Genomic DNA, 24,022 nt, shown 5'->3' with positions numbered 1-24,022 from the left:
AATCCTGGCCCTATTCAGCTTCTCTTGTGATTCCTGAAACCTAGTACTCCATCATAAACCCCCCTTTCCTGGAGATAGCTGTGTGGATTTGTATTTCAGACGACCAAATATATCCTGATTGAAACATGTCTTTGGCGAATAATCTGCCCCACCTCATACAGATCTTAGAACTGAGAAATTTTATGGATGGCAACCTTCACAGACCATGCAGTTCTGGGGGTGCTGATTTGTAGCCGGTAGGAGTGTTTTTTGTGGGTTGCACTAACATTTCTTTGGAATATTTTTAGATGCTCCTGTAGGCTCTCCTGTTTACCCCAGGCCCCACCATTTCTTTTATCTTACACTTTGCTTTCTTCACACAGTGCTACTCTTATCCAGCCCCTGAGGACATTCACCTGTGACTCCTAACCGAGCCCAACCCTTGAACTTTTCAGAGAGGTGAAGTGACTTTCCCGAGGCCACACAGTTAGGCATTATCACGCCTGGGGCCAGGATTGAGTTTTTCTGACTCCTAAGAAAAGTGGAAATGGAATAGGAGCTGTGGTGTTTAATTCCCCTTCCCATGACTTTTTGGAGATGTAACTGACATATAACATTGTGCAAGTTTAAGGTGCACAACGTAATGGTTTGATACATGTATATGCTGTGAAATGACTGTTACAATAAGGTTAATTGACACATTGTGATGGTTAATTTTATGTGTTGACCTGACTTGGTCAAAGGATGCCCAGGTAGCTGGTAACATGTAATTTCTGGGTGTATCTGTGAGGGCGTTTCCAGAAGAGATTAGCACTGGATTCAGTAGACTGAGTTACGAGATCCATCCTCACGGCTGTGTGATCCACCGACGGCCCAAATGGGGCAAAATGGCAAGGAAGAGTAAAGTCTTTCTCTGTTCTTGAGCTAGGATAGTCATCTCCTGCCCTCGGACCTGGGAGCTCCTAGATGTTGAGTCTTCAGACTCATACTGATTCATACCAACCACTGGCTTTCCCAGTTCTTGGCTCGCAGGTGGCAGACTGGGGACTTCTCAGCTTCCCTGACTGCACGATCTAATTCCCAGAATACACCTCCTGTCTTCTCTCTCTCCTTCTCTCTGTCTCTGTCTGTCTCCCTCTCTCTGTCTCTGTCCCTCTCTCTGTCTCTGTCTCTCTCTCCCTCTCTCTGTCTCTGCCTCTGTATCTCTCTCTCCCCCGTCTCTCTCCCTCTCTGTCTCTGTCTCTCTCCCTCTCTCCCTCTCTCTCTCCCGCTCTCTGTCCCTCTCCCTCTCTCTGTCTCTGTCCCTCTCCCTCTGTCTCTGTCTCTCTCCCTCTCTCTGTGTGTCTCTCCCTCTCTGTCTCTGTCTCTCTCCCTGTCCCTGTCTCTCTCTCTTCTATTGGTTCTTTTTTTCTGGAGAACCCTGACTACTCACTAGCCCCGTGGAAGAAACAAGTATAAGTTTCTGAGCCCCTCATATGTGCACTGATGCTTGCCATTGGGTGATTTGGGAGCAGGTGGTCTTCCTCTTACTGTGCCCTTGGCCTTGCCCCGCCTCTTAGACAGTAGCTGAATAAAAGGGCAGCGCTATCTAGAGAAGCCTTGCAAGGCAGAGAGCTGTCCACTTCCCCTTCCTCAAGTAGCTGGCTCTTAAATTACCCTAGGAAACCCCACGTGGACCTCCAAGTTTCATGGTGGTTTTCTGGCGTCTGAGATGTCTTCTCAATGCGGGATTAGCGATTCTGGTTCTAGTGCTTTGGGGCCCATGGGGAGACTTGTTTCTGACACACACTGAGACGCAGGGCAGCTGAAGGTTTACCAGAGGGTCCTTTATGCTCCAAGGCTTCAGGGGAACAGAGTCCCTGCTGGCATCCCTGGGTGGGTACCTGCCTTTCTCCAGTGGCCTGAGGTCAGAGCCTACGTTCACCGATGCTGACAACTGGAAACACAAAGCAGCCTGGGAACACACCCAGCGCCTGGCTCCACCGGGTGTCACCGACCAGGGGTTTCACCCTCTGGGTCTCAGCTCCCTGATCCGTGAGGAGACTGGTCCCCTGTGCCCGTGGGCTGTGCCTCCCTGTCAACAGTCACCGTTTGTGTGCGGCTTATGTTGACTCTTCACCTGTTCCCAGGAGCCGGCATTCTGGGCGTAGTGAACCGCGTCCTCCTGTCGTCTGGCCGTCTGCCCTCGGTCAATGGCTGGGGGCTCCTAGTTGGCACCACGCGAGGCTGCGATCAATCACAGCAACTCGTCCACGGGATGCCAGGTCCAGACAATGTGTTGGCATCTGTTTCTCAGGAAGTGCTTAGTGTCACCAGGAGCTAGTGTCTGGTTAAGCCCGAGTGTGTGTGTTTTCACTCCCCTTTGCCCAAAGCTCAGCCGAAGATTCGGAGGTGGTCAGGAGGGAAAGCATTCCACACCCAGGACCAGAGTTACAGAATCATAAATGTGTGTAAGTGGGAGAAATCTCAGAAACTCAAAAGCTGCCCACACCATGACAAATGAAAGCAATGCTCATGGGCAAATGATTTTGATTGATAAATTACCTCTATGAGTTTTTGAGGACCAACAGCAGCAAATTCTATATTGCAGCAATTCTCAAGCAACCCCTGTAACAAATAACTTTTTTTTTTTTTTTTGGCATCAACAAAGTAGTGACTATGTGGTCTCCATCCCAGGCTCAGGTATGTGTCCTCAGCTAGCCCCCTGCAGTGCTAGCACCTGAAGGGGGGGTTTCCAGCCTGGGGTGGGTGAGCCCCTTCCCCATACAGGGGCTCTCCCTCTGCTCCATGACTGTCTATGGGAAAGAGCCAGGACCTTCACACCTGCATCCAACCCTGGGCACAGGGCACATAGAACTTGGGAGATGGTGGTACCCGTCTGGGCACACGTGGTGTTACCAGGCCTGCCAAATTCAAGTAAAACCCAGAGGAAGGAGGGCGACTGGGCAGAGTGAGGGGCTCACACACACGTATGTGACTCAAATGCTGGGGGTCGGTATTCTGGGGACCATACCGACACCCTTCTCCCCCGCAGCCCCCTGAAAGGGTGGTTTTCATGTAATCATCACTGATCCGGAAATCCTGAGAGATATTGAGGGCCGGTGGATGGGAGTCTCTTCTGTCGAAGACTGGCCTCCCGCCTCCCTCCCAGCTGCTGCGTCCGGCCAGAATCATGTGAGTGACCCCCCAGCTGTGTGGCTGGGACAGCCAAGGGTCAGCGGGACCCTGAGCAGCACTGAGACCAGGTCACCCTGGGCCCCCAGCCTGGATGACTCAGGGGAAGGAAGGACGAGCCAGCGATGCTGTCCGCATGGGGACGGTCAGGGCCAGCCCAGGGCCAGCTGGTCTTCTGACGACAGTCACTGGGAGGACGGAGAGAGGCCAGAGCATCTCAGCATGGCTTCGGGCCTCCATGCCCTCCTTATTTCTTTATATTTATAGTATTTTTATCTTGTCAGAAGACTCAGAGCTAAGGTTTGCATTTCTCTTTAATAGATTTCCTAGGCCGGGGCGCCTGGGTGGCTCAGTCCTTAAGCGTCTGCCTTCGGCTCAGGTCAGGATCCCAGGGTCCTGGGATCGAGCCCCGCATCGGGCTCCCTGCTCCGCGGGAAGCCTGCTTCTCCCTCTCCCATTCCCCCTGCTTGTGTTCCCTCTCTGTGTCTCTATCTGTCAAATAAATAAATAAAATCTTTAAAAAATAATAGATTTCCTAAGCCATAAAATTATTTTACTCTTCCATTTTCACTGAGTCGGTTTTGTCATTTTACCCGATTTTAAGGATTTTCCTTGTGTTCATGTCTTTTGTGAAAAGGCACCGCAAAAACTGTCTGGGGTGAAGGTACTGTTGCGTGAGCGCTCTGATCCAGCCAATTTCTACCTTCCATCATAGCCCCAGAGACACCCTGCGGTCTTTGCCCCTGTTGGTGCAACCTCCTCTCCCTCACATCAGAGCCCTCCCATTTTTCTCAAACTCTTCGCTGTGCAAAGGTTTCTCCCTGTACAGTGGACCCTCTGACCTATCATTTGCTGCACAGACACATACCGCTCTGTAGTAGCTTTGGGTCCCTGAACTACTAACAGGCTTTGCTACTCTTCTCAAATTTTCCTAAGTGCATGCACATCCCAGCGAAGTTCTAAGTTCCCGGAGGAACATCATCTTTTAGGTAGATGCATATGTAAATATGGCTGAGACTTATTATTCCGACTGATTAGGGTAAGGCCAGAAAGCGTCTTGCAGTCTGAGTTACAGCATTCATTTAAACAGCTGTTATTGTACCACCTTCAAGTTCATACAAAACACTAGTGAGACGCGCAAAATATCGTCTGTTCATCATGCAAACTCCAAGGCTCTGTTTTAACAAATGAATGAATCATCAATGATGATTCGTATTTGACTTTGGCCTATTGTATATTAACTGGCCCTTCTCTGTATTCAAAAATAATTGTTCTCTTTAATTAGGTTAAATGTGCATACTGTAATCTTGTTCATGCTATTTCTTTTTTTTTTTTTTAAAGATTTTATTTATTTATTTGACAGAGAGAGACACAGCGAGAGAGGGAACACAAGCAGGGGGAGTGGGAGAGGGAGAAGCAGGCTTCCCACAGAGCAGGGAGCCCGATGCGGGGCTCGATCCCAGGACCCTGGGATCATGACCTGAGCTGAAGGAAGGCGTTTAACGACTGAGCCACTCAGGCGCCCCTTCTTCATGCTATTTCTTAGCAAACAATTCTTTTACATTTATTTATATGATCCTTAAAACTTCCAGAAAACGCAAAGCTAAGTTACATACATATTATTTATTTATTTATTTATTTATTTTTATTTTTATTTTCTAAGATTTTTTATTTGACAGAGAGAGAGAGAGAGTACAAGCATGGGGAGAAGCAGAGGGAGAGGGAGAAGCAGGGAGCCCAATGTGGGGCTCGATCCCAGGACCCCGAGATCATGGCCTGAGCCGAAGGCAGATAGTTAACTGTCTGAGCCACCCAGGCGCCCCTATTTATTTATTTTTTAAGTAGGCTTCATACCCAGCATGGAGCCCAACTCAGGGCTTGAACTCATAACCCTGAGATCAAGACCTGAGCTGAGATCAAGAGTCGGATGCTTAACCGACTGAGCCACCCAGGTGCCCCCTAAGTTTTATATTTAATTTAAAAATTAATGCTAGTATTTTACAGCCCAGACCGAGGTCAATGGACACAAATTCTGAGTGAGTAGGGTCCGAGAAATGAGAGCTTGATTCTCCAGCTTGGGCGGGAGGGAAAGGAGCCCATTTGGCCCCCATCATCACTGAGCTGGGTGGATTCCTCCTTTCCACACTGAGCAATGGTCTGACGACCATTCCGCTGCCTTTGGGGCCAAGGAGTTTTAAGTGGCACTGGGTCAAAGGGACCTTCCAGGAGGCAGGTGCCCCAACCAGGCGGCGCCTTGGGATCGCACGGACGTGAGGCTGGTCTCAGGGCTTGTTCTGCCCGCGTGGATATCCTCATTTTGGGTGTTATAACTGTGGCCTACCGGGGAAAACCTTAGCGGTCTTAATGGAATACCTTTATCTTGTTCTCCCTGGTCAATGCCAGTGTGCTGGAGAAAAAAACAAAAGCTGCTGGAGCCAGTGTGTGGTTGGAAGGCGGTGGCTAAGTCCTGCCGCGAGCACGTGGCCCTAGTGTCTCCCACGGAAGCGGGGCCCGGGGTGGGGGGTGGGGGGAGCGCTGCAGGGCCGGGTCATCATCCGACAAAGCGACACACCGGCCGCCACGTCATTTGCTTTCTGCAGGAGCTGTGGTTGTCCTCCCCTCCTCCCGAAGACTGTTCTGGGGTTGAAATGGAACAGAAGCAATTAAACAGTGTATGAGAATTACTGGCTCTTCGGGAGATCCTGGGGTATTGATTCGAGTCCCGCAAGAACGAATTGTCATCCTCTTTGACTTAGCCGGGATCATATTTCACCACTAATTAAAGTTCACCCAGGGAGTGTTCCCTTGAACATAAAGTGCTCCTGGGCTCAGGTGGACTCTAGAAACACTTTCTTCCCTTTGCTAGAAGGGAGTGAAGACCTCTTGCAGCTGAGGCCCTCTGCAACACTGTGTATGTGAGCAGGCCTGTAGGAATGGCTGCTTTATTTAGGACCCCCCTCTCCCCCCTGCCCCGCCCCCCAAATCCGTAACCTAACAAAATGGACTCGGTGTCCTTAAAGCAAAGGGGATTTTCTTGGCCCACTATTGCCTGAGGCTGACTTCACTGTTGACAGAATGTCATACTGCGGGACATTTTTTTTGTTAATGGTGTTACAATCATATCTAAATGGCAAATACAATAAAGTCAGCTATAATTTGTGTTGGCCACAGAGTGTCTTGTTATTTGGAGGATCAATTGCTTCAGAAACCCGGGCTGAGACAGAGTTGCCCCCGGTTTTGTCTGATCAGGGATGGAGCCGTGATGAATTTTAATACCATTTGGTTTAAATGCAAATGTTAAAATAAATAATTGCTTTGCTGCAGGCCTCGAATATCTTACCAAGAAGCACATGCTTAAGATGAATGTTTTAAAGGGAGAGCTTGACATGTTATCAATTATTTCATGTAGAAGAATTAACGGGAAAAAAATGCTTGTTGTGGCAATTTCTTGTTCTCCGATCGCACACCGAGAGGCCATTGTTCATCTGACTTGCAAAGCATTGTGACCTCTCATATGGATAGTGTTAATAGTGTTCTCATATTTAATACAGCATCCTCGGCCAAATATTAGTCCTTGGCCCAGTTTGTGTTAGCTGACGAGCAAAGACCTTCCCTTATGTGGTGTGTGTGTGTGTGTGTGTTCATTCTCTCTCCCCACACCATACCACCTTCTAGGCAAATCTAATTTCTATTTTCCCAACATGTCTTTGACAGACGAGAGCGTGAGGGCCCCTGGCCAGTCCCGCGGGGTCCCCCCTCTGCATGGTGGGGCGACGATAGGCAGTCTTGTACCCGCGGGGCTCAGGGAGAAGGCTCAGCACCTCTCCCTCCTGTGCCGCCCACCGTCCCTGCAGCTCCCCGCATTTCCCCAGCCTCCTGTTTGCTTTGCCACATTCAGCTTTAGCGCCGGATTTCCTGTGTCCGTGCAGTGTGAACGATTGCCAAGTTTATCAAGCCCGGCTGAGTCAGACACCCTCTGTGGGCGACCTCTCCTCCCCCCAGGCCAGGCCTCGGGGTCCAGCCACGGCCAGGGCCAATGGCCATGGTCACAGGGTTCTGGCCCCCCCCGAAATGTCAGCTGCGCCCTGGCTTTCTGCCCTGGGGATGCTCTCACATCCTGCAGCGGGAAGCACGCATTTCTGCACAAATGAGAGAGGGGAGGGATGCCCCATGGCACCTGCAGCTCATGGGGAGTGGGCGCCTCGGGATGAAGGCTTCCCTCTCACCTCCCTGGTCGCTGGCCCCGCCTTCCTTTTCATAGAGCATTTACTTAGACACTGTGAACTATTTCTCTGCCCACTTGAGATGCAAATCTTTTCGAAGCCTCTTGCCAGTTTGACAATTCAGGCCTGTCTTTCTCGGGGACCTGGAGCCACCTCTTTGAAGTGTAACCATCTGGGGGGATGGCGCCCCATCTTTGGTTTCCAGGGGAGTGCTGAGCCTGACTTCTGTGGGTGCTTTGTTCCACCTGTAGAACTACCTCCTGTCCTGAAGACGAAAAGTTTGCCTTCCTTTTGGGTCAAGGCCGTTGGGGATCAGACAAACGAGACATCCCCCTCCTCCAACTCCTGAAACTCCCCCTGCCCTTTGTTCCAGCTGAGTGGAGCTCAGACTGAGTTCTGGCCTCTCTCCCCGTTGCAATAGCCCTGAATAAAACCTTCCCTGCCTGTTTCACTTCAGTGCGAGTTTTGCTTTGAGAGTGGGGTGGGCAACACTTGAGGGAGGACAGCAGATCACTTCATTTTGGGAAATGGAAAGATGGAAGGTGAGTCCCTACGTCCCCAATATTTTTGTGGCTTGTTTTCGTTCTTTCGTGTGTGTGTGTGTGGCTTATTTTCTACAGATTGGACAGATTAGACAGTGAAAATGCAAAGGTCGTTGGGATTATTGCTGCTGTCCTGGAAAAAAGTACCTGCCAGCTACAGGAGCCAAAGCTGTTCTTACTAATATTTAATTCAAAAGGACAATGGCTGCTACATGACACCAAATTGTAGCTGGGGACAAAGACCCCTTTGGATCTTTGGCCTTATAGCTTCCTCCTGGGGGGTTTGTGCTGGCTGTGCAGGCTGCCCCCGCCCCCCCACCCCCCAGTTTGTCATCCTGCGTTTGGTGTCATTGGATTTCCTCAGCGAGCTACTGAATTTAGCCCTTCCTGCCTTTCTCCCTGTGTCTGGGGTGAGGATCAGAGCTGAGCATGGTGGGAGCCTGGTGCTGGTGCTGATCAGCCCATCGGGGTGGTGCTGTGGGAGATTGCACTTAAGAACAAGAAGCGTTGGATGCTTTTGGCTCTGATCTGGAACCGAAGCCAAAGAGTCAACTCAACAGAGGCACTTACATGGCTCCCCAACGAAATCGCTGTTTTTTCTGTTTCAATGCCTTTTGTGGTGTCATCTCTATGTAGCCTCTTTAAGGTAAACCTTTTTCCCTCTGTGTGTAATAGCCTCTTAGCATCCGATTAAATGCATACCCTTTTCACTTCAAAAAATATTTCCATTGGGACTTGAAATTAAGCCTAGTTTTTCTCTCTTTTTCTTCCCAGTCTATCTGCATTACAGGGAGAACCCAGCACTCCTGGTGAGTGGCATTCATTAGTAAATGGGAGGCAGAGAGTCCAGACCATGTTGCATCGACTCTAGGAATTCAGTACATTTTCATCCCCTCATTTGTGTTTGTCCTTGTGTGCAGTTCTGTCATTTTTATCCCGTGCATAGACTCATGAAACTTCCATCAAAATCAGTATTCAAAGCCAACACAAAGGACCTCCCTGGCGGATCCTCTTAAATGCACCCCCCACGCACGCTGCCCACCCCTGTGTCCTGGCAACCGGTAATCTGTTCTTTGTCTTTGCACTTTTGTCATTTTGACCATGTTGTATAAGTGGAATCCTGCCGTTTGTAACCTAGGGAGACTGACTTTCCCACTAACCCCTTGAGATCTGTCTAGGCGGTTGTGCAAACAAGTCTGCTCCTTTTTATTGCTGAGTGCTGTTTCACTGCATGGGTGACCCAGGGTTTGATTCACCATTCACCCACCGAAAGGCATTTCATTGTTTTGCTGTTATGAATGAAACTGCTATGAACTTTTGTGTACGTGTGTGCATGTGTATGTGTATGTGTATAAATGCCCGAGACTGTGAGTGTTGGGCTATATGGTAAGTGCACATTTGGTTTTATAAGCAATGGTCCAGCTGTTTTCCAGAGTGGCTGCACATTATACATTGGACACCCAGCTTCTCTGCATCCTCACTGGCACTGGGATCGGAGTGGGTTTTCTGCTTCTGCAGCTGGGAACAAGATTCCCTCCTCCTCCCCAAATTTCTAGAGATGGAGACTAGAGAGAAAGGGGTAGAAAGCTGATCTGCAAATACAGTTAAAAACATTCAAACAGTATTGAAATAAATATATTTTGTCCTTGCTGTTTTGCTCCATCACAGTGGTGCGGTGGCGTGGGGGTGTGGTCTATACGGCTTCCGGGTGAGCACGACTTCTTCCCTTTTCTGCACACTTTCCACCAGCCTGTGGGCTGGCCTCTGCCTTGTCGGCTGATGGGAGAGTTCCAGAAGCTGTTACCACCTCCCCCACCCCCACTGCTGCCACGAGCCCCACCACAACGCCTGCAGTCCCCACTGGCACCACTGTAGCCGTGATGACCGTCACCACCATAACCACCACCAGCTTTTACCATGAGTCAAACGCTCTGGAAACATCCTCATTGCAACCCGTTGTCAACTTACTGTTTCCTTGTTAACACTGAAAAATCCTGGGTCTCCAGACCTGCCCTTGTGCCCAGCAGCAAATGGGTTGTGGGCTCCACCCTGCCCCTTACATGCAGGAGTTGGCTTCCTGTCTCACTCGCTTGGCCAGTTTCTTTCACTCCTTGGTTTGCAGACGTATTTCTCCGTCTGTCCACAGCCCCATCCATCATCCAGAGCTGATCGTGTGTCTACCATGTGTAGGCTCTGTGTCAGCTCAAGACGCGCCTCCGTCTGGAGGGAAAGTCTAGCGGGAAGAACAAGTCAGGCCAATGACCATAGAACATGACAAGTAACAGCCAAACACGAACAAGTCTCTCCACCTTGCTCCCTGGTGACTGCCTGTTTTGCCTTGTACTCTGGTCTTTTGGGAAAACTGGTTTGTCTAAATGATTGACTTTTCAATTAGCTTTAGGATTTCTGAATCCTTATTGACTTTCTATCTTTATCTCTGCCACTGGCTTGGTGGTTGAACCATCTTCTCGCTCTGCACCTGGAACGTAATGCATAGTAACAAATATAATTTCTAAGGAATGAGTGAAGCTGTCCTGGCCGCCTGTTCCCATCTGGTTTTTATAGGAGACACTCTGCACATTGCATTTGGGACTTGGACTAAGGATCCTTGAGTCCTGCCTGCCATTCCTCTCAACCTGTTCTTCTTGCACTGTATGATCCTCACATCCCTGGCCCCTTGGCTCCCCCATGTTGTTCTCCTGGATGGATCCACCCTTAGGATGTCTGTGTGTGAATTCCAAGAATGACCAATGCATGGCCTTGCATGTCTGCTCCAGAAGTCTCATTCCGTCCAATTCTGCCTGATGCCTGACTGGACATCAGGGACCTAGGGACCCTCTCCCCTGTTCTGAGTTAGCATGGCTATGGAAGAGGATGGTTTTCTGAAATATGTACATGGACGAAACATTGATCTTATAATGCAGTTGGGTTCACAACAGTAAGACCCTTGAAATTATTTTCTTGTAGGTCTTTGGTTGTTTTCCTTTGAACAGATTGAAAAATAATGGGACAAGTGGGGACACTTTTAAGTTTTGCTGCAGTCTGGAGGGAATTAATTTATTCCTTTGTAATTGAAGATTAGATACAAAGATTATTTTTAGCTGGAGGCTTTCTTAAGCCATAGAATTCTTGGCAATCAAACATTTTAAGTGTTTCCCCCCTCTTTTGAATTTGTTTTTGTTATTTCCTGACTGGATTGAGGCACAAACAGATGGAGTGTTTTCTAATGCTCTGGCTGATGCCTGAAAATAATATGCTTCTTTTCTTCCCCTCCTGAGTAATAAAAACAAAATCAAAACGTCTTCTATGTGTGCGGTTACTTAATCAGATCAGTTGAAGTAAATAGCAGAAATCACTGAAAAGGTCAAGTAGGCAGTAATTAAGAGCAGACTGGGGCCAGACTGTGTGGGTTTGAGTCTTGGTAACTTATTAGCTGTCTGACCTTGGGGAAATTATTTAATTTCTCTGTTCTTGGCTTTCCTCATCTGTACACTGAGGATAATAGTGAGACTTCTCTCTTAGGGTTGTTTTGAAGATTAAAAATAATATTTATAACTCACTTAAGACAGTGTCTGGGTATATTTAGAAACATAGTAATTATTCTGAGCGTGTTATTTCTCTTCAGGAAATTGTGTGATTCCTTGGAGGAAGGGTCTAACTGCCTTTTGTAAAAAGCCTGATTCCTGAGGTCATGTGGGAAAGCAGCTCGCTCGCTCAGAAACGTGACCCTTATTGATAGGAACTGACTTGCATTGAGAATTTTCCAGATACTTCCCATGTACAATACATACCATCCTCCCACCTGCCCAGAGAGGTAGTGTTACTGTTGTTCACTTTCTGCAGATGGGGAAACCGAGGCCTAAGGATTTAAATGGACCTCCCAAGGTTACAGATAGAGCCGAGGTCAAACCAAGATGGGACCTGACTTGCCCTCCAAGGTATGCCCTGTTTTCAGTCCTCCAAGGTACGCCCTGCTTACGTGAGGCTTACTTAAGGAAAGCATAAAGAGGGGACCCCATTATCTTTCATTACAAGAAATAGGGGGGCCGTCTGTGGGAAAATAGTGGCATATTTTGGAACATTCATTTGTTTGCTTATTCCGTAAACATTTACTCAACTCCTGCGGGGTGTGAGCTCTGGTCTGCGGTCTGGGGGAGCAGGCGGGGAGGGGGGGAACAGGAATTGGCCCTGCTGTGGTACCTCCTGGTGGGACCCATCACATGAGGTTGGTTGTGTTTCCTAAAGCAGAGCATTTAAGGCTGCCTGAAATCACTTAGGCTTAAATACTCCATACAGGAACGTTTTCCTCCTTGAAGAGAAGGTTTCATTCCAGACCCCTAAGTCTGTAAGCTAAGACCATAGAGAAAGATTCCCTCGTGCTTTAACTGTGGGGTTTAAACAGGCCTTCGGCTCCTTGAAGCTCTAGAGCTTCTGTTCAGCTCCCGCCTCAGGGCAGGAAAACCAGCTCCTCTGATGGCCCAGGGAAATACTCCGTGCTTTGCTCCTAAGTGAGGGATGGCCATACAAGTCATATCTCACACAAAGCTTGATCTAACCTTCAGTCTATTTAGAGGTTGTGTGTTTTTTTTTTTTCTCCCTAGGTTAATCGTTTCATAAAGTGTTAGGAAGAATCTTGGATTATCAGTTTGTGAAAATGTCAGGACTGAGCTCCCAGAGTTTGTCTTTTAAAATTCATCTAATTTCAATGAACATGAGAGGTGATTCGGGAATTCCCAGGTTAATATAAAGATATTTTGATTTGACAGCAAGTGTAAAGGTGATCCTGAGTCATGGATTTGCTGAGTTGCCCCCTTGTGAAGCGACACCAGCTTGAGTCCGATGCAGGAGAACCTCCTTTATCCGGTCCTCTGTGGTCCCGCAGAGCCAAACGGTAGACTGTGGCAAGTAAGTGTGCAGAGGAAGATCCCAAGCCTGCAGTGGGACACCATCCACATCAGATTTCACTTCCTTTCTCTTTTCCCTATTTCCTTCCTAATCCCACCCAAATATACTCCTCCCCCCCCCCCCCCCCCCGCCCCCTGCCCCAAACATACTCGGTCTGGTTCTTGTTCATTCAATAGGAAGAGAGCAGATTTTATTTTCTGGGTTGATTTTGACCGAGCATGTATTCCATCCCAGGGGATATTAATGGATGCTACATCAGAAAGTGTCCCATGGTCATATATGTCTTAGAGACTCCAGGTTAATTATAGCTAGACAGGTTTCTGTTCTGGAGAACTTCCCTGGGCCTTAATGTATGGGTGGGTGCTGTCAGTCTCTAAGAGGAGGGTCCTAAACACCATGTTTCAAAGCCACAGTGGAAGAGCTGCTCCAGGGAAGTGCGGATTCAGAGCACAAGCCCACGTAGGACACCCTCTGTGAACTCGGGGACAAGGAGCGATTCTTCTGACACTTGAAAAGATGGAAGACAAATAAAATCACAGCCTCTGAAGACTCCTGGGGGCTTGGAGGAGTGTTTTGTTGTCTGAAAAAGGCTCATGGCAGGAAGGGTTTCTGTGGAGTCATTCTGTTTACCTCCTGCTCCCATTATGATTATGTTCCAAGTCATCGGCCACAAAGCAGGCTTTGCTGTGAAAGCTGGTTGCTGCTTTGGCACCGTGGGGGTGCGGGAGCTCCTTCTCACTGAAGCCACATTAGTTGTATCTTGTGGGTTTTTTTAGTGCATGCAGCCCGTCTATGTCTTCTGATCAGAGAATTAATCCATTTACATTTAAAGTAATTATTTACGGTGGTAAAGCCTTCCTATGGCCATTTTGTTCCTTGTTTTCTGATTGTTTTGTAGCTCCTCTATTCTTTTCCTTCTCTCTGGCTGTCTACCTTTGTGATTTGATGATTTTTGTAGTGGTATGCTGGGATCCCTTTTTCTTTAACTTTGGTGTCTGCTAATTTTGTGATTACCTTGAGGCTTACAGAGAACATCTTATAGTTATGACAGTTACAGAGGCAAGAAGATGAGCTCATCCTTACATGCTAGAGTTGAGGTACCTGTGGGTCAGGCAGCTGGAGATCTCACCTGAAGCTGTGGTACACTCATGGCCTAATATTGTAATCCTGACCTTTGGAATAACCTGACTATTTAATCCTTTAAAGGAAGAACTTCAGTTTGTAGACTTAGATTATCCTTTTTTTTTTTTTAAAGATTTTATTTATTTATTTGACAGAGAGAGACACAGCGAGAGAGGGAACACAAGCTGCGGGAGTGGAAGAGGGAGAAGCAGGCTTCCCACGGAGCAGGGAGCCCGATGCGGGGCTCGATCCCAGGACCCTGGGACCATGACCTGAGCCGAAGGCAGATGCTTAATGACTGAGCCACCCAGGCGCCCCAATTTAGAATATTCTGAATCACAGTAGAGACAGCCATTGATTATGAAAACAGATTTCCAGCATGGAAATGATTCTTCCTACAGCTGGAGAAATACAAGAGTGTCCTTGACCTCATGACCTTTCAGAATTGGTATGGGCGTTAGCACTCTGCTTCCTGACTGGCTTTGCCTACCAGCTTGTTCTCTGTGGTCCCTTGGTCCTGCTCATTTTTGTAATTTTGAGCAATCTTGGTCTCCAGTTTCCATATTGTTCCATTCACTCTGGCTGTCAAACTACCCCAAAACTTAGTGGCTTAAAAAAACTCCGAACGTATATTTTTATCATGGATCTGCAATACGTGCCGGACTCGGTCTACTCCATTCAGTACCAGCTGAGGTGGCTTGAAGTCTAGAGGCTGGCATCTTCTGATGGCTCACTCACTCACTCACTCAGTCAGTCAGTCACCTGTCTGATGGTTGATGTTGGATTTTGGCTGAAATCCTAACTAAGACTCTGTCTGGGATGGAACACTCTCCATGTGGCCTGTCCATGTGGTCTGGGTGTCCCCAAAATATGGTGGCTGGGAGAGAGAGAAAGAGTGAGAGATTGAGAGAGAGAGAGAGAGTGAGGTATGGAGGGAGGGAGATAGAATTGTCCTATGACCAAGCCCTGGAAGGCCCACAGCTTGACTTCCCCAGGACTCTATTCATTGGGGAGGTCACAGAGTCCCTCCCAGGTTCAGTGTAAATAGATATCCCCTCTTGACGGGAGTGGTGAGCCTTGGAAAGAGCACGTGGGCCCGAAGTACTGCTGTGGGTGGTGTTGGAGGATCCATTCTGCCCCAGGTGTCCTGGTGGTCCGCACCATTCCCTCAAGCTGCTCCCCAACCTCCATCTTGCCCCTCCTGGCCCTGGCTGTGCTCTCTCCTTCATGTTTCCTGACTGTGGCTCAGACACACAGGACAGATGGGGCATAAGTTGTCTTTCTCACATTCTCATGTCCCCACAAACAAAGTGATCAAAGGTGACAACATCAACTTGACAGCCACTGGTGGAGAATGCCAAAGCCAAGAAAAATGTCTGTGAGGTCTGGGCCTTCCTGATTTTCTTCTCTTGTCAGCAAAAACAGTTAGATTTAGGGACCTGTAGTTAGCAGTGAGATTTAAGATGTTTACTCACACAAATCAAAAAGCACAGGTCTTCTTGGGTTAACCAGGACAAATTTATGATGGAGAAATTATGTTTAAAAAAAAGAGAGAGAGAGAGAGAGACCGTGTGATGAGCTAAGATTCCTCCACCCGCAGGGTAATTTTTCCTTCTGAAATTTTGAATTTCTCATCAAGGTGAAAGGTGCTGTGGGTGACCTTGTTTATGACTGAGAAAGCAATAAATTTGCAAAGTGCAGTTCTTCCCTGGAAGTTAGTCTGTCCCTGACTTTTGTCGCAGAGCTGCTTTGATTTATCCACAGGCCGAACTTCGCCGACACGCGGGATGATTAAACTGGCTAGTGGCTGAAATCGGATTCAGGGTAATCCTGACGGGCCGGAGCCGCTCGCCTGGCTTGACTTCCCCAGGGCTCTTCATTGGGGAGGTCACAGAGTCCCTCCCAGGGACTGGGGCAGGCCTTCTCCAGCCGTGCCTGGTGACCCTGGCCAGGTTTGCGAACACTGACAGCACGAATGGAAAAACAAAGAAGAGCCACGGAAATGGGCAAAATAAATTCCCATCTTGAAACCAGTCAAGGCCAGAGGCTGAAGGAAGCTGATATAAAAACGAGTGTCTCACCGACATTTTTAAAGCGATTTGCAAAACATGCCTTAAAGCACATAATACATTTGTATAAAAACACGATCGGGCACTAGCCAAAGGCCGTGACTGTGGAAGTATGGGTGAGTCAGCCAATCCGCTCACTTGGCACACTTTGTTGGGCGCTTCCCGGGAGGTGCGCTGGGCTCGTGGAAACAGAGTCTAAAAGGCACTTCTTGCCCCCGAGCAGTTCATAGTCTTACAGGGGAGTGTGTCAGCGGAATAAGGCCCCCCCCAAATATCCTGATCCTGTACGTGTTACCTTATATTGCAAAAGAGACTTTGCAGGTGTGACTCAGTTAAGGATGTTGAGCTGGGGAGGTTATCCTGGGTTGTATGGATGGGCTGTGGCTGTGATCAGTGTCGACGAGAGGGAGGCGGGCAGAGATGTGGCCAGAGAAGACTGCAGCCGAGTGAACCCTGAGCCGCAGGCTATGCTGCTGGAAGGAGGGGCCGCGAGCCAAGGAGCCGTGTCCAGAAGCCGCGAAAGGGGGCGTGGTCTCGCCAGCACTTTGGTTTGGTCCCGTGCAGCCCAGTTTACATTTCTGACATCCAGAACCGCGAGGGAATAAATTGGTGTTGTTTCGAGCCACCAAGTTTGTGATCATTTGTTAGAGAAGCAGCAGGAAACTCATAGTTAGAATATCTCTATCCACACAGTATCATTTTAAGGAACGTCCTACTGCTTCTCAGATAATGTTTAGCATCTAACCGATGATAAATAAAACATTTCCACTGTTTATGGCTTTGGCTTTAATTAACAACCGGGAGCCCACATTCAAATGCCTGGGCCTGGCTGGGGGGGTGGTAGCGATTACAGATGACAGCCCATCGTCCATGCTCTTGTTAGAAGATTTTAGTAAAGCAGTGAGGAGGGAGGGCGGTGGGAGACTCACCAGGAAGGGTCTCCGTTCTGGGAGATGTATGACGTCAAGAGACTGGTTTTTAAAAAAAACAAATAGATTGAAACTTAGGCGTGCAAGCAAATTTTGTCCCTGTCAAATGTCCATTTGGGATATTATGTAGTAACTCCAACCGTATTGCCATTGCTTAGAAATGAGTTACATCTTCCCCCTCAGAGCCTTCAAGTCTCCTCAACGGTGGCAAGTCTATCATCCAGTGGAGAATCGGATTTTTGGTGGTAACTCCAAATTGTCTCTGAAGTCCAGTGGTTAGTTGAGGTATGAAGCTGTCTGTTACCATTTGGGTTAAAATTTGGGTAAAGACGGACTAGTTCACGCATGCAAACAGACCCCACTCGGGGCATAACCCTGACGAAGTACTGAGTTGCACTTGTGTGTGTGTCTGTTTGTGTGGGATATTTCACTGAATTCAAGTTGCCCCACGCTGTGCGAAGCCTGTTACTTTCTGCCTCACTAAGAAAGAAAGTAACCTGCCCATTAAACAGTAACCCAGTTCTTTTCTAGAATTGTTACCTTACGTTTAGTTATTGAAAGAGATATTTAGGGGCACCCGGGTGTCTCAGTCAGTTAAGCGTCTGCCTTCAGCTCAGGTCACGATCTCAGGGTCCTGGGATCGAGCTCCACATCGGGCTCCCTGCTCAGCGGGAAGTCTGCTTCTCCCTCTCTCTCTGTGTGTTCGCTCACTCTCTCTCTCTCTGTCAAATAAATAAAGACAATCTTTAAAAAAGAAAGAGATATTTTAGCCTATTTAGACAGATTTTTTTTTTTTAAACTCACCACTCTCTGCATGTCTGAAAAAGAAAATGTAGGTAAAATTGGAGGAGACAGTCCCAAAACATCTTCCCATTCAGAGTCTGACTCCTGTGAGGCATTTTTGACTCACAGTCCCTAATTTCCAGGCTGGGCAGCACGGTGTGCCTATGGGCTGTGAAGGCACATTCTGGAAAAGAGCGCTCCCCCACATCCCGTGGGCTTTTCTGCATGCTTCGTGTGCCCACTGTGCATGCAGGTGACCTCCCTTTGTGCAGGTGATCCTTCCTTTGCTCTGCTGACATCACGCGTGCTTTGGCTGCTTTCTTGCCGTGCCTTTCCGCGCACCCAATAACATTCTGTGTTAACGTAGAATCATAATGTCACGAATAGACTTTTTTTTAAGAGCTGTTTCCAGTTTACAGAAAAATTGGGCAGAAGGTACAGAGTTCCCATGAACTCCCTGTCCTCCCACATGTGACCTTTCTGCAGACATTTAAGCCACACATGGAGGCTGGACAACGCCACTTGGAGGAAGGGAGATCAGGCGGGCCGTCGAGACGGGCTCTGCACACGGACGGGCGGTGGCACCTGCCTGTGAGCAGTGCATGGCTGAGTGCAGGACTGTAAGAAATCCCAGCTTCAGAGAGGTTAACACGTGACAAAGTGTGCCTGTTGGAATCGCTAGAATGTATTGCCTTTGCTTAAGATTGTACAGTATCTCTGTGAGTGGCTTGTTACAGCTATTGTTATTTACCATGTTACGAATAAATGACAGCTCAGAAGGGAAAGGGATTTGTTCATGGTCAAGCAAACTCAGGGACATTGACCCACAGCCCAGAGTTAGGAGGGCAATCACTCTGGGTTTTTTTCCTTCTCATGGAGATAGGATGCATTGCCATGCACGACAGTTTTTGAGAAACAGAAACCTGTGCACAAAAATTTAATATAGGAAGACAGATACTCTTCCTCTTGATGTTGATTCCTTCGTGGTTGGTGATGACTACGGAGAAAGCATTTATGCAGGTAAAAGCTCAGTGGGATAGAAAGGGTCTTTATATGTTCAGTTCAGCATTTTCAAATGGGAATTGACTTTTCAGACAAGGGAGGACAGTTCTGTTTCCTTCCTTTACTCTCTTCTACTTGCTAATTTATCCTCAAATGTTATCCCCAGTAGGAAGGAACCTGAGTTTTGTTTTTTGTTTTTTTTTAAAGGTCTTTAAAACACTTTCATTTAAAAACCTAATTTGCAAGGACTATTGATTTAATTAGCCTGAGGTATTTGTTGGATTACTAATGTCTCTCTGCTCTCTCCTGGAAGTAGACAAGTGGGAATTATGGCAGAAGGAGGCTTTATTAGTTTAGCTCCTGTGAACAGTTCAGCTAAGGCCTCCTGGTGATATCTGCCCAGGCTTTCTGTCTACATTCAACTACGATGGACCTCAATTTGCCTGACTCCGACGGAAGGCAGAGAAAGTATTGGCAAGCACTGAAGTATGTGATGTTCAGAAGAGATGGTGTCACAGGATAGCGTTGAGCCAGTGAGTTGATGATTTTCGGCTTCCGTAGCCGAAATGGGGAAATCACGAAGATACGAGTTTCATGGTGGCATATACCTTGGCGAGGTTCTCCGTGATCACATGTATGTAACATGATTCGTTTTGCTGATCTGGCGCACTCATTATTAAGCACTGACTAAAAATCAAGACTGAAATCTTTTTTCTTTTTTTAAATTAAAAAAAATTTTTTTTTTAAGATTTTATTTATTTGTGAGAGAGAGATTGAGAGACAGAGAGCATGAGAGGGAGGAGGGTCAGAGGGAGAAGCAGACTCCCTGCCGAGCAGGGAGCCCGACGCGGGACTCGATCCCGGGACTCCAGGATCATGACCTGAGCCGAAGGCAGTCGCTTAACCACTGAGCCACCCAGGTGCCCCTGAAATCTTTTTTCTTACTCGCCAAACTCTGCGGCACCGATGGTGTGGTTTCTTTCAACTTCATTCATGGATGATTTCAACTCTGCTTTGGATTCCATGACACCACTCTTAGCTGGATCTTACCCTAGTCTCTCTATTTTTATTAGGTTTCTTTTCCTCTTTCCCTTAGTGAGGATCCCTGTCGTCCTTTTTTCTTCTCACTGAGCCTTTCTCTGCATGATCGTGTCCTTTTCCATTACTCTACCTAATATCTTTACGTTGGTATCACACGTGCACACACACACACATATGCACAGAAAGAGAGAGAGAGAGAGAAATCTACCCACGCTTAGCCTATTTCCTGATCTCCGGCATATATAACCTCTCTTGAATGTTGCAGAAACTCTACCTGTCTGGAACTGAGCTGTCTCCCTCTACAAACGGTAGGCTCAATTATGGTACAATTAGGAGCAAAATTACAAACATATTGGAGAAGTATTGTTTAATGGATCTGTACCAGTACAGAGGGATGTCCCCAAAGATATACAGTAAGGTTCTTCCTTTATCGTGTCTTTTATTGGTAATTTGGGTATAGATATTGATGGCTGGCTGACCAAATATTTTTAGTGGTATGAAATTTCTTGGGGGGCAGTGAATATGGTAGATGCCAGAATCAAGACCCCAACTGATCTCAATTGGCTTTAATGATTGGCCAATCCTAGCAAAATAGAGTTTAATGGGGACAAATATAAAGTTTTATTTCTGTGTCCAAAAAATCCAACTGTACAAGTAGAGAATAGGAGAGATATGACTGAACCAACATTAGATGTGAAACATATATAGTTTTTGTGTTTTGTTGGCTATAACTTCAACATGAGTTGGCAGAATGATGTGTCTCCCTTTAGAACTAATCTGTTCTGGGGTTGCCTCCCGTCTATCACATAAAAAGAAAACCAACACAACGGGCTATTATTAGGAAGAAGGTTTTTGACAACACATCCCATGAGGCCTTGGGTAAAAGAACAGAAGCTACTGAGCTTCTCAGAGACTTTCTTGAATCAAAAAGAATGGCAGAAGTAATACCTTGTTATGGACAATCATATGTCTGGGAATAGGGTGGGGAAATATCCGGGGCCCAGGAGAGGGGGCGGTGAGAAGGCTCACTGCTTAGCCCATCAGTGTTTTGCAGAGAGCCTTTTTCATTGGCTAAGTGGCTAGTTGACTCCTACCAACTATCTCTTGCCATCACCTCGGGGCACCATATTGATTAAAATATAATTGGCTCTTATAACTGATTAAATATAATAGGTCCCCAGAGGGAGGAAACCCCAAGGTGGGCTCTTGGGCAGAGGAAGGAAGGTGAGGAACTCTCCGTGGAATCAAAGCCCAGGTAGGGGCTGAAAATCACTTTCTTTGTTAGGGAACAAACCCACGATTTCTCTGGCATCATCTCCAATTGCACTTCTTTTCCACTCCCAGAACCTTCTGGAGTAGATGGGTGTAAAAGAAATACCTAATGACTGTAAAAATAGCACCATCATTTGATTTTTGTAACAAGACCACACGTAGACAGGGCTTCGCCGAGGAAACCCAGGGGAGAGGTTAACAAATCCATCCAAGGCTACTAGCTGGTGACCAGTGTGGATCATTTAACCCTCAACTCCAGGAGTGTAGCCTGTTTTGGTTTGTCAAGTGGAGAGGGCTGAGGCAGTGCCGGAGAACATAACCATCAGCTGGGCCTCTGCGTCGTGAAGCTCCTTTCCGAGGACTTATTTCTCTTAAACTAGGAAGATTGCCTTCCTGATCGGGCAGGTATTTTCCAGATGGACGTGGCAGGACTGTGCAGTCTGATGCCTCTTCTGGCTCCTGGGCCGGCGCGGGCACCTGGACAGAGGGCTGCCGCTGTTCTTCCCGCTCACGGAGCCTTCGTGTTGAGTTCGCCGCTGCTAGAACCACTTAAGGGGTCTTGCATTCTCCGAAGCTTCGCGTTGGTAAGTGTAGGAATTTCCTGGGGGTGGCCATTGCGAAGTACTGCTGGTGGGTGGGTGTAAACCACGGACGTTCATTTTCTTACAGTTCTGGAGGCCAGAAGTCTGAGATCAAGGTGTTGGCAGGGCCATGCTTCTCTCTAACACCTTCCTGTTCTCTCTTAGCTTCTGGTGGTGCTGATATGGTTTTGGAGTAGTGTTGTTGAGATCTGGGGCCCAAGGCCAAGAAAGGGCTGCTCCCTGCTGCCCTGGGATTGTGAGGAGCAACTGATTATATACCAAGGGGTTGGGAGCAGTAAAGATGAGGGAAGTTCCAAAAGGACTTTCGTATGCTAAAGAAGACTCAGCATATTGGAGGCCTGGCTATTGTCAAGCTAAGGTTGTTTTTCCCTCTAGCAAGGCATTAACATGAAAACCTTTGGGAGATTCCTGGAGGAATTATACTCTTTCTGCCTTAAGTATTTGTCAATGGGCTGCAGGTGATAAGGACATTTAATTTGATCTACATTTCCTTCTGCCTCTGTTTCCCCACATCAGTGCCATCAATCCTTGGCATTCCTAGGCTGGCAGTGGTTCACTCCAGTCTCTGGCTCTGGCATCTCACGGCCTTCTCCCCTGTGTGTGTGTCCGTCTCCAAATCTCTCCTTCCTTATGAAGTCACCAATCATCGGATGAAGGGCCAACCCTAATCTAGCGTGCCCTTACCTTGATTACATCTGCAGAGCTCCTTGGCCAGGCAAGGGGACATATTCGGGGGTCCTGGGGATTAGCATGCGGACCTCTCTGCAGGACACTGATCTGCTTCCTGCACATCCAACATCAGAGTAGAGAACCACGTTAAGAGCAGCAACAACACAACGTCCATCATGGTGCCTTTCCCATAACAGACACTGGATATGTATTTTTGAATCGAATTAGAACGTACGTAGTTCTGTTTCTCTCAAGTTGCCCTCAGGAGGAGGCAAGTTTTGTGGGAACACGTTGGCCTTCCTGCCTTGGAAAGCGTGTGGGGCGGGGCCGCTGGGCCGCTGGTGGGAGCTGAGATTCCCAAGGGAACAGTGATGGGGGGTGCTTTGGGGGGAAAACCCCAGTTTAGGTGTATAGCAGAGGGACAGTGGCTAAGGCAGCGATACAGAGCGAGCGAGGTGGGAGGCCAGGGAAGGGCGGAGTCTGCAGAGATCAATAACAGCGGTGGTGGTAATAGTAATGTGCTGTATAAACAGTCATTCTGTGCAAGCACTCTAGTCCTATTTAACTCTGACGGGAGCCTTGGGAGGTGGAAACTGTTAACAACCTCATCATATGGCCGAGGAAACTAAGGGGTAGATGGCACAGAAATAACTTGCCAAAGATCGGTAGCTAACGGGGGGCAGAGTGAGGATTGGAGTTGAGGTCAGTTCAACTCCTGAGTCCAGAAGATCAACCCGTGTTCACAGGCCTCAGTCTCGCTTTGGGTGTCCTGAGTCTGTGTGTGGGCTACCTGACACTTTTCCCAGGGGACGGCCCCAGGCACGCCAGCCTTAGGGGACTGGACCCAACACGCTGGTTTTATTTGCACTAAATTCCGAACAGCTGAGCTGACTACAGTCAGATCATTGAGAATAACTTGTTGGACATCATAGCAATCAGTTCTTTTATTATTTTGTTGTTGTTGTTTCCCATCTGCGAAACATCTCTTAACAGTGTTTTTTCTCTCAGTTTTATTGAGATGTAATTGCCGTACCTATGATGAAGGTATACGGCATAATGACTTGGCATCCGTGTATTGCAAGATGATTAACACAGTGTTAACACTGATCTCCTAGAGTTACAAAAAACTTATTTTTCTGTAGTGTGATTTGCATCTGTGGTCAATCAGTGGCTTCTAAATTAAGTTCAGTTTCGGTCTGCCTCATAACAATCAGTTCTTTTATAATTATTATTATTTGTCTTGTTGTTATTTTCCACTGGCAAAACTCCTCTTTGAGTGTTATTTGCAGCTCTGATCAATCGATGGCTTCTAAATGAAGTCCAGTCCAGGCTGGATGTTATGAATTCTGCTAGAGCTGCCCATTGCATTTTGGCAAGAGCACCCAGCTGGGGTGAGCCCTGTATTAGCATTTTAATTGCCGGCTGATTGCTTTCCTGTTGCAGGACTCAGCCCACAGAGGTATATAGCAGGCAAGTTTCAGTTAGTTCTTATCCTGTGATTTACCGGCCCTATAAAGCCCATCTCCCTGTAGCACTTGGAAAGCAATATCCTTAATGTACTGAAAGCCATACAGAACATTAAGGAGAAAGAATTGCCTTTACCAAAGTATGGGCATCCGGGGTCTCGAGGAAAAGTCCCGTTTGAATGATAGTAAATTTTCTTGGGTGGGTTCTCACTGGAACAAAACAACCCAAGCCAAACACCAAGGC

The 24,022-nt window shown here is 47.6% G+C and overlaps 1 protein-coding gene across 2 annotated transcripts in view; it reads left to right on the top strand.

Moving 5' to 3' along the window:
• The window catches only part of ACTR3B (actin related protein 3B), a 138,671-nt gene extending 125,854 nt beyond the window's left edge, over positions 1–12,817 (top strand). The window contains exons 10-11 of one of the 2 annotated variants that reach the window (XM_064575690.1): positions 11,762–11,856; positions 12,685–12,817. In XM_064575690.1, the coding sequence (XP_064431760.1) occupies positions 11,762–11,856; positions 12,685–12,721 (132 nt within the window). In that variant the 3' untranslated portion in view covers positions 12,722–12,817. Of the gene's footprint in view, positions 1–11,761; positions 11,939–12,684 lie in introns of those variants that run through there. The other variant, XM_064575689.1, reaches the window with a different exon arrangement.
• Positions 12,818–24,022: the final 11,205 nt, after the last annotated feature.

This window comes from Mirounga angustirostris, unplaced genomic scaffold (assembly GCF_029215605.1).
Source record: "Mirounga angustirostris isolate CCGP_5_RB_7025 unplaced genomic scaffold, mMirAng1.0.hap1 SCAF_12, whole genome shotgun sequence".
Taxonomy (NCBI): Eukaryota; Metazoa; Chordata; class Mammalia; order Carnivora; family Phocidae; genus Mirounga; species Mirounga angustirostris.
This window is presented reverse-complemented; position numbering and strand designations above follow the sequence as displayed.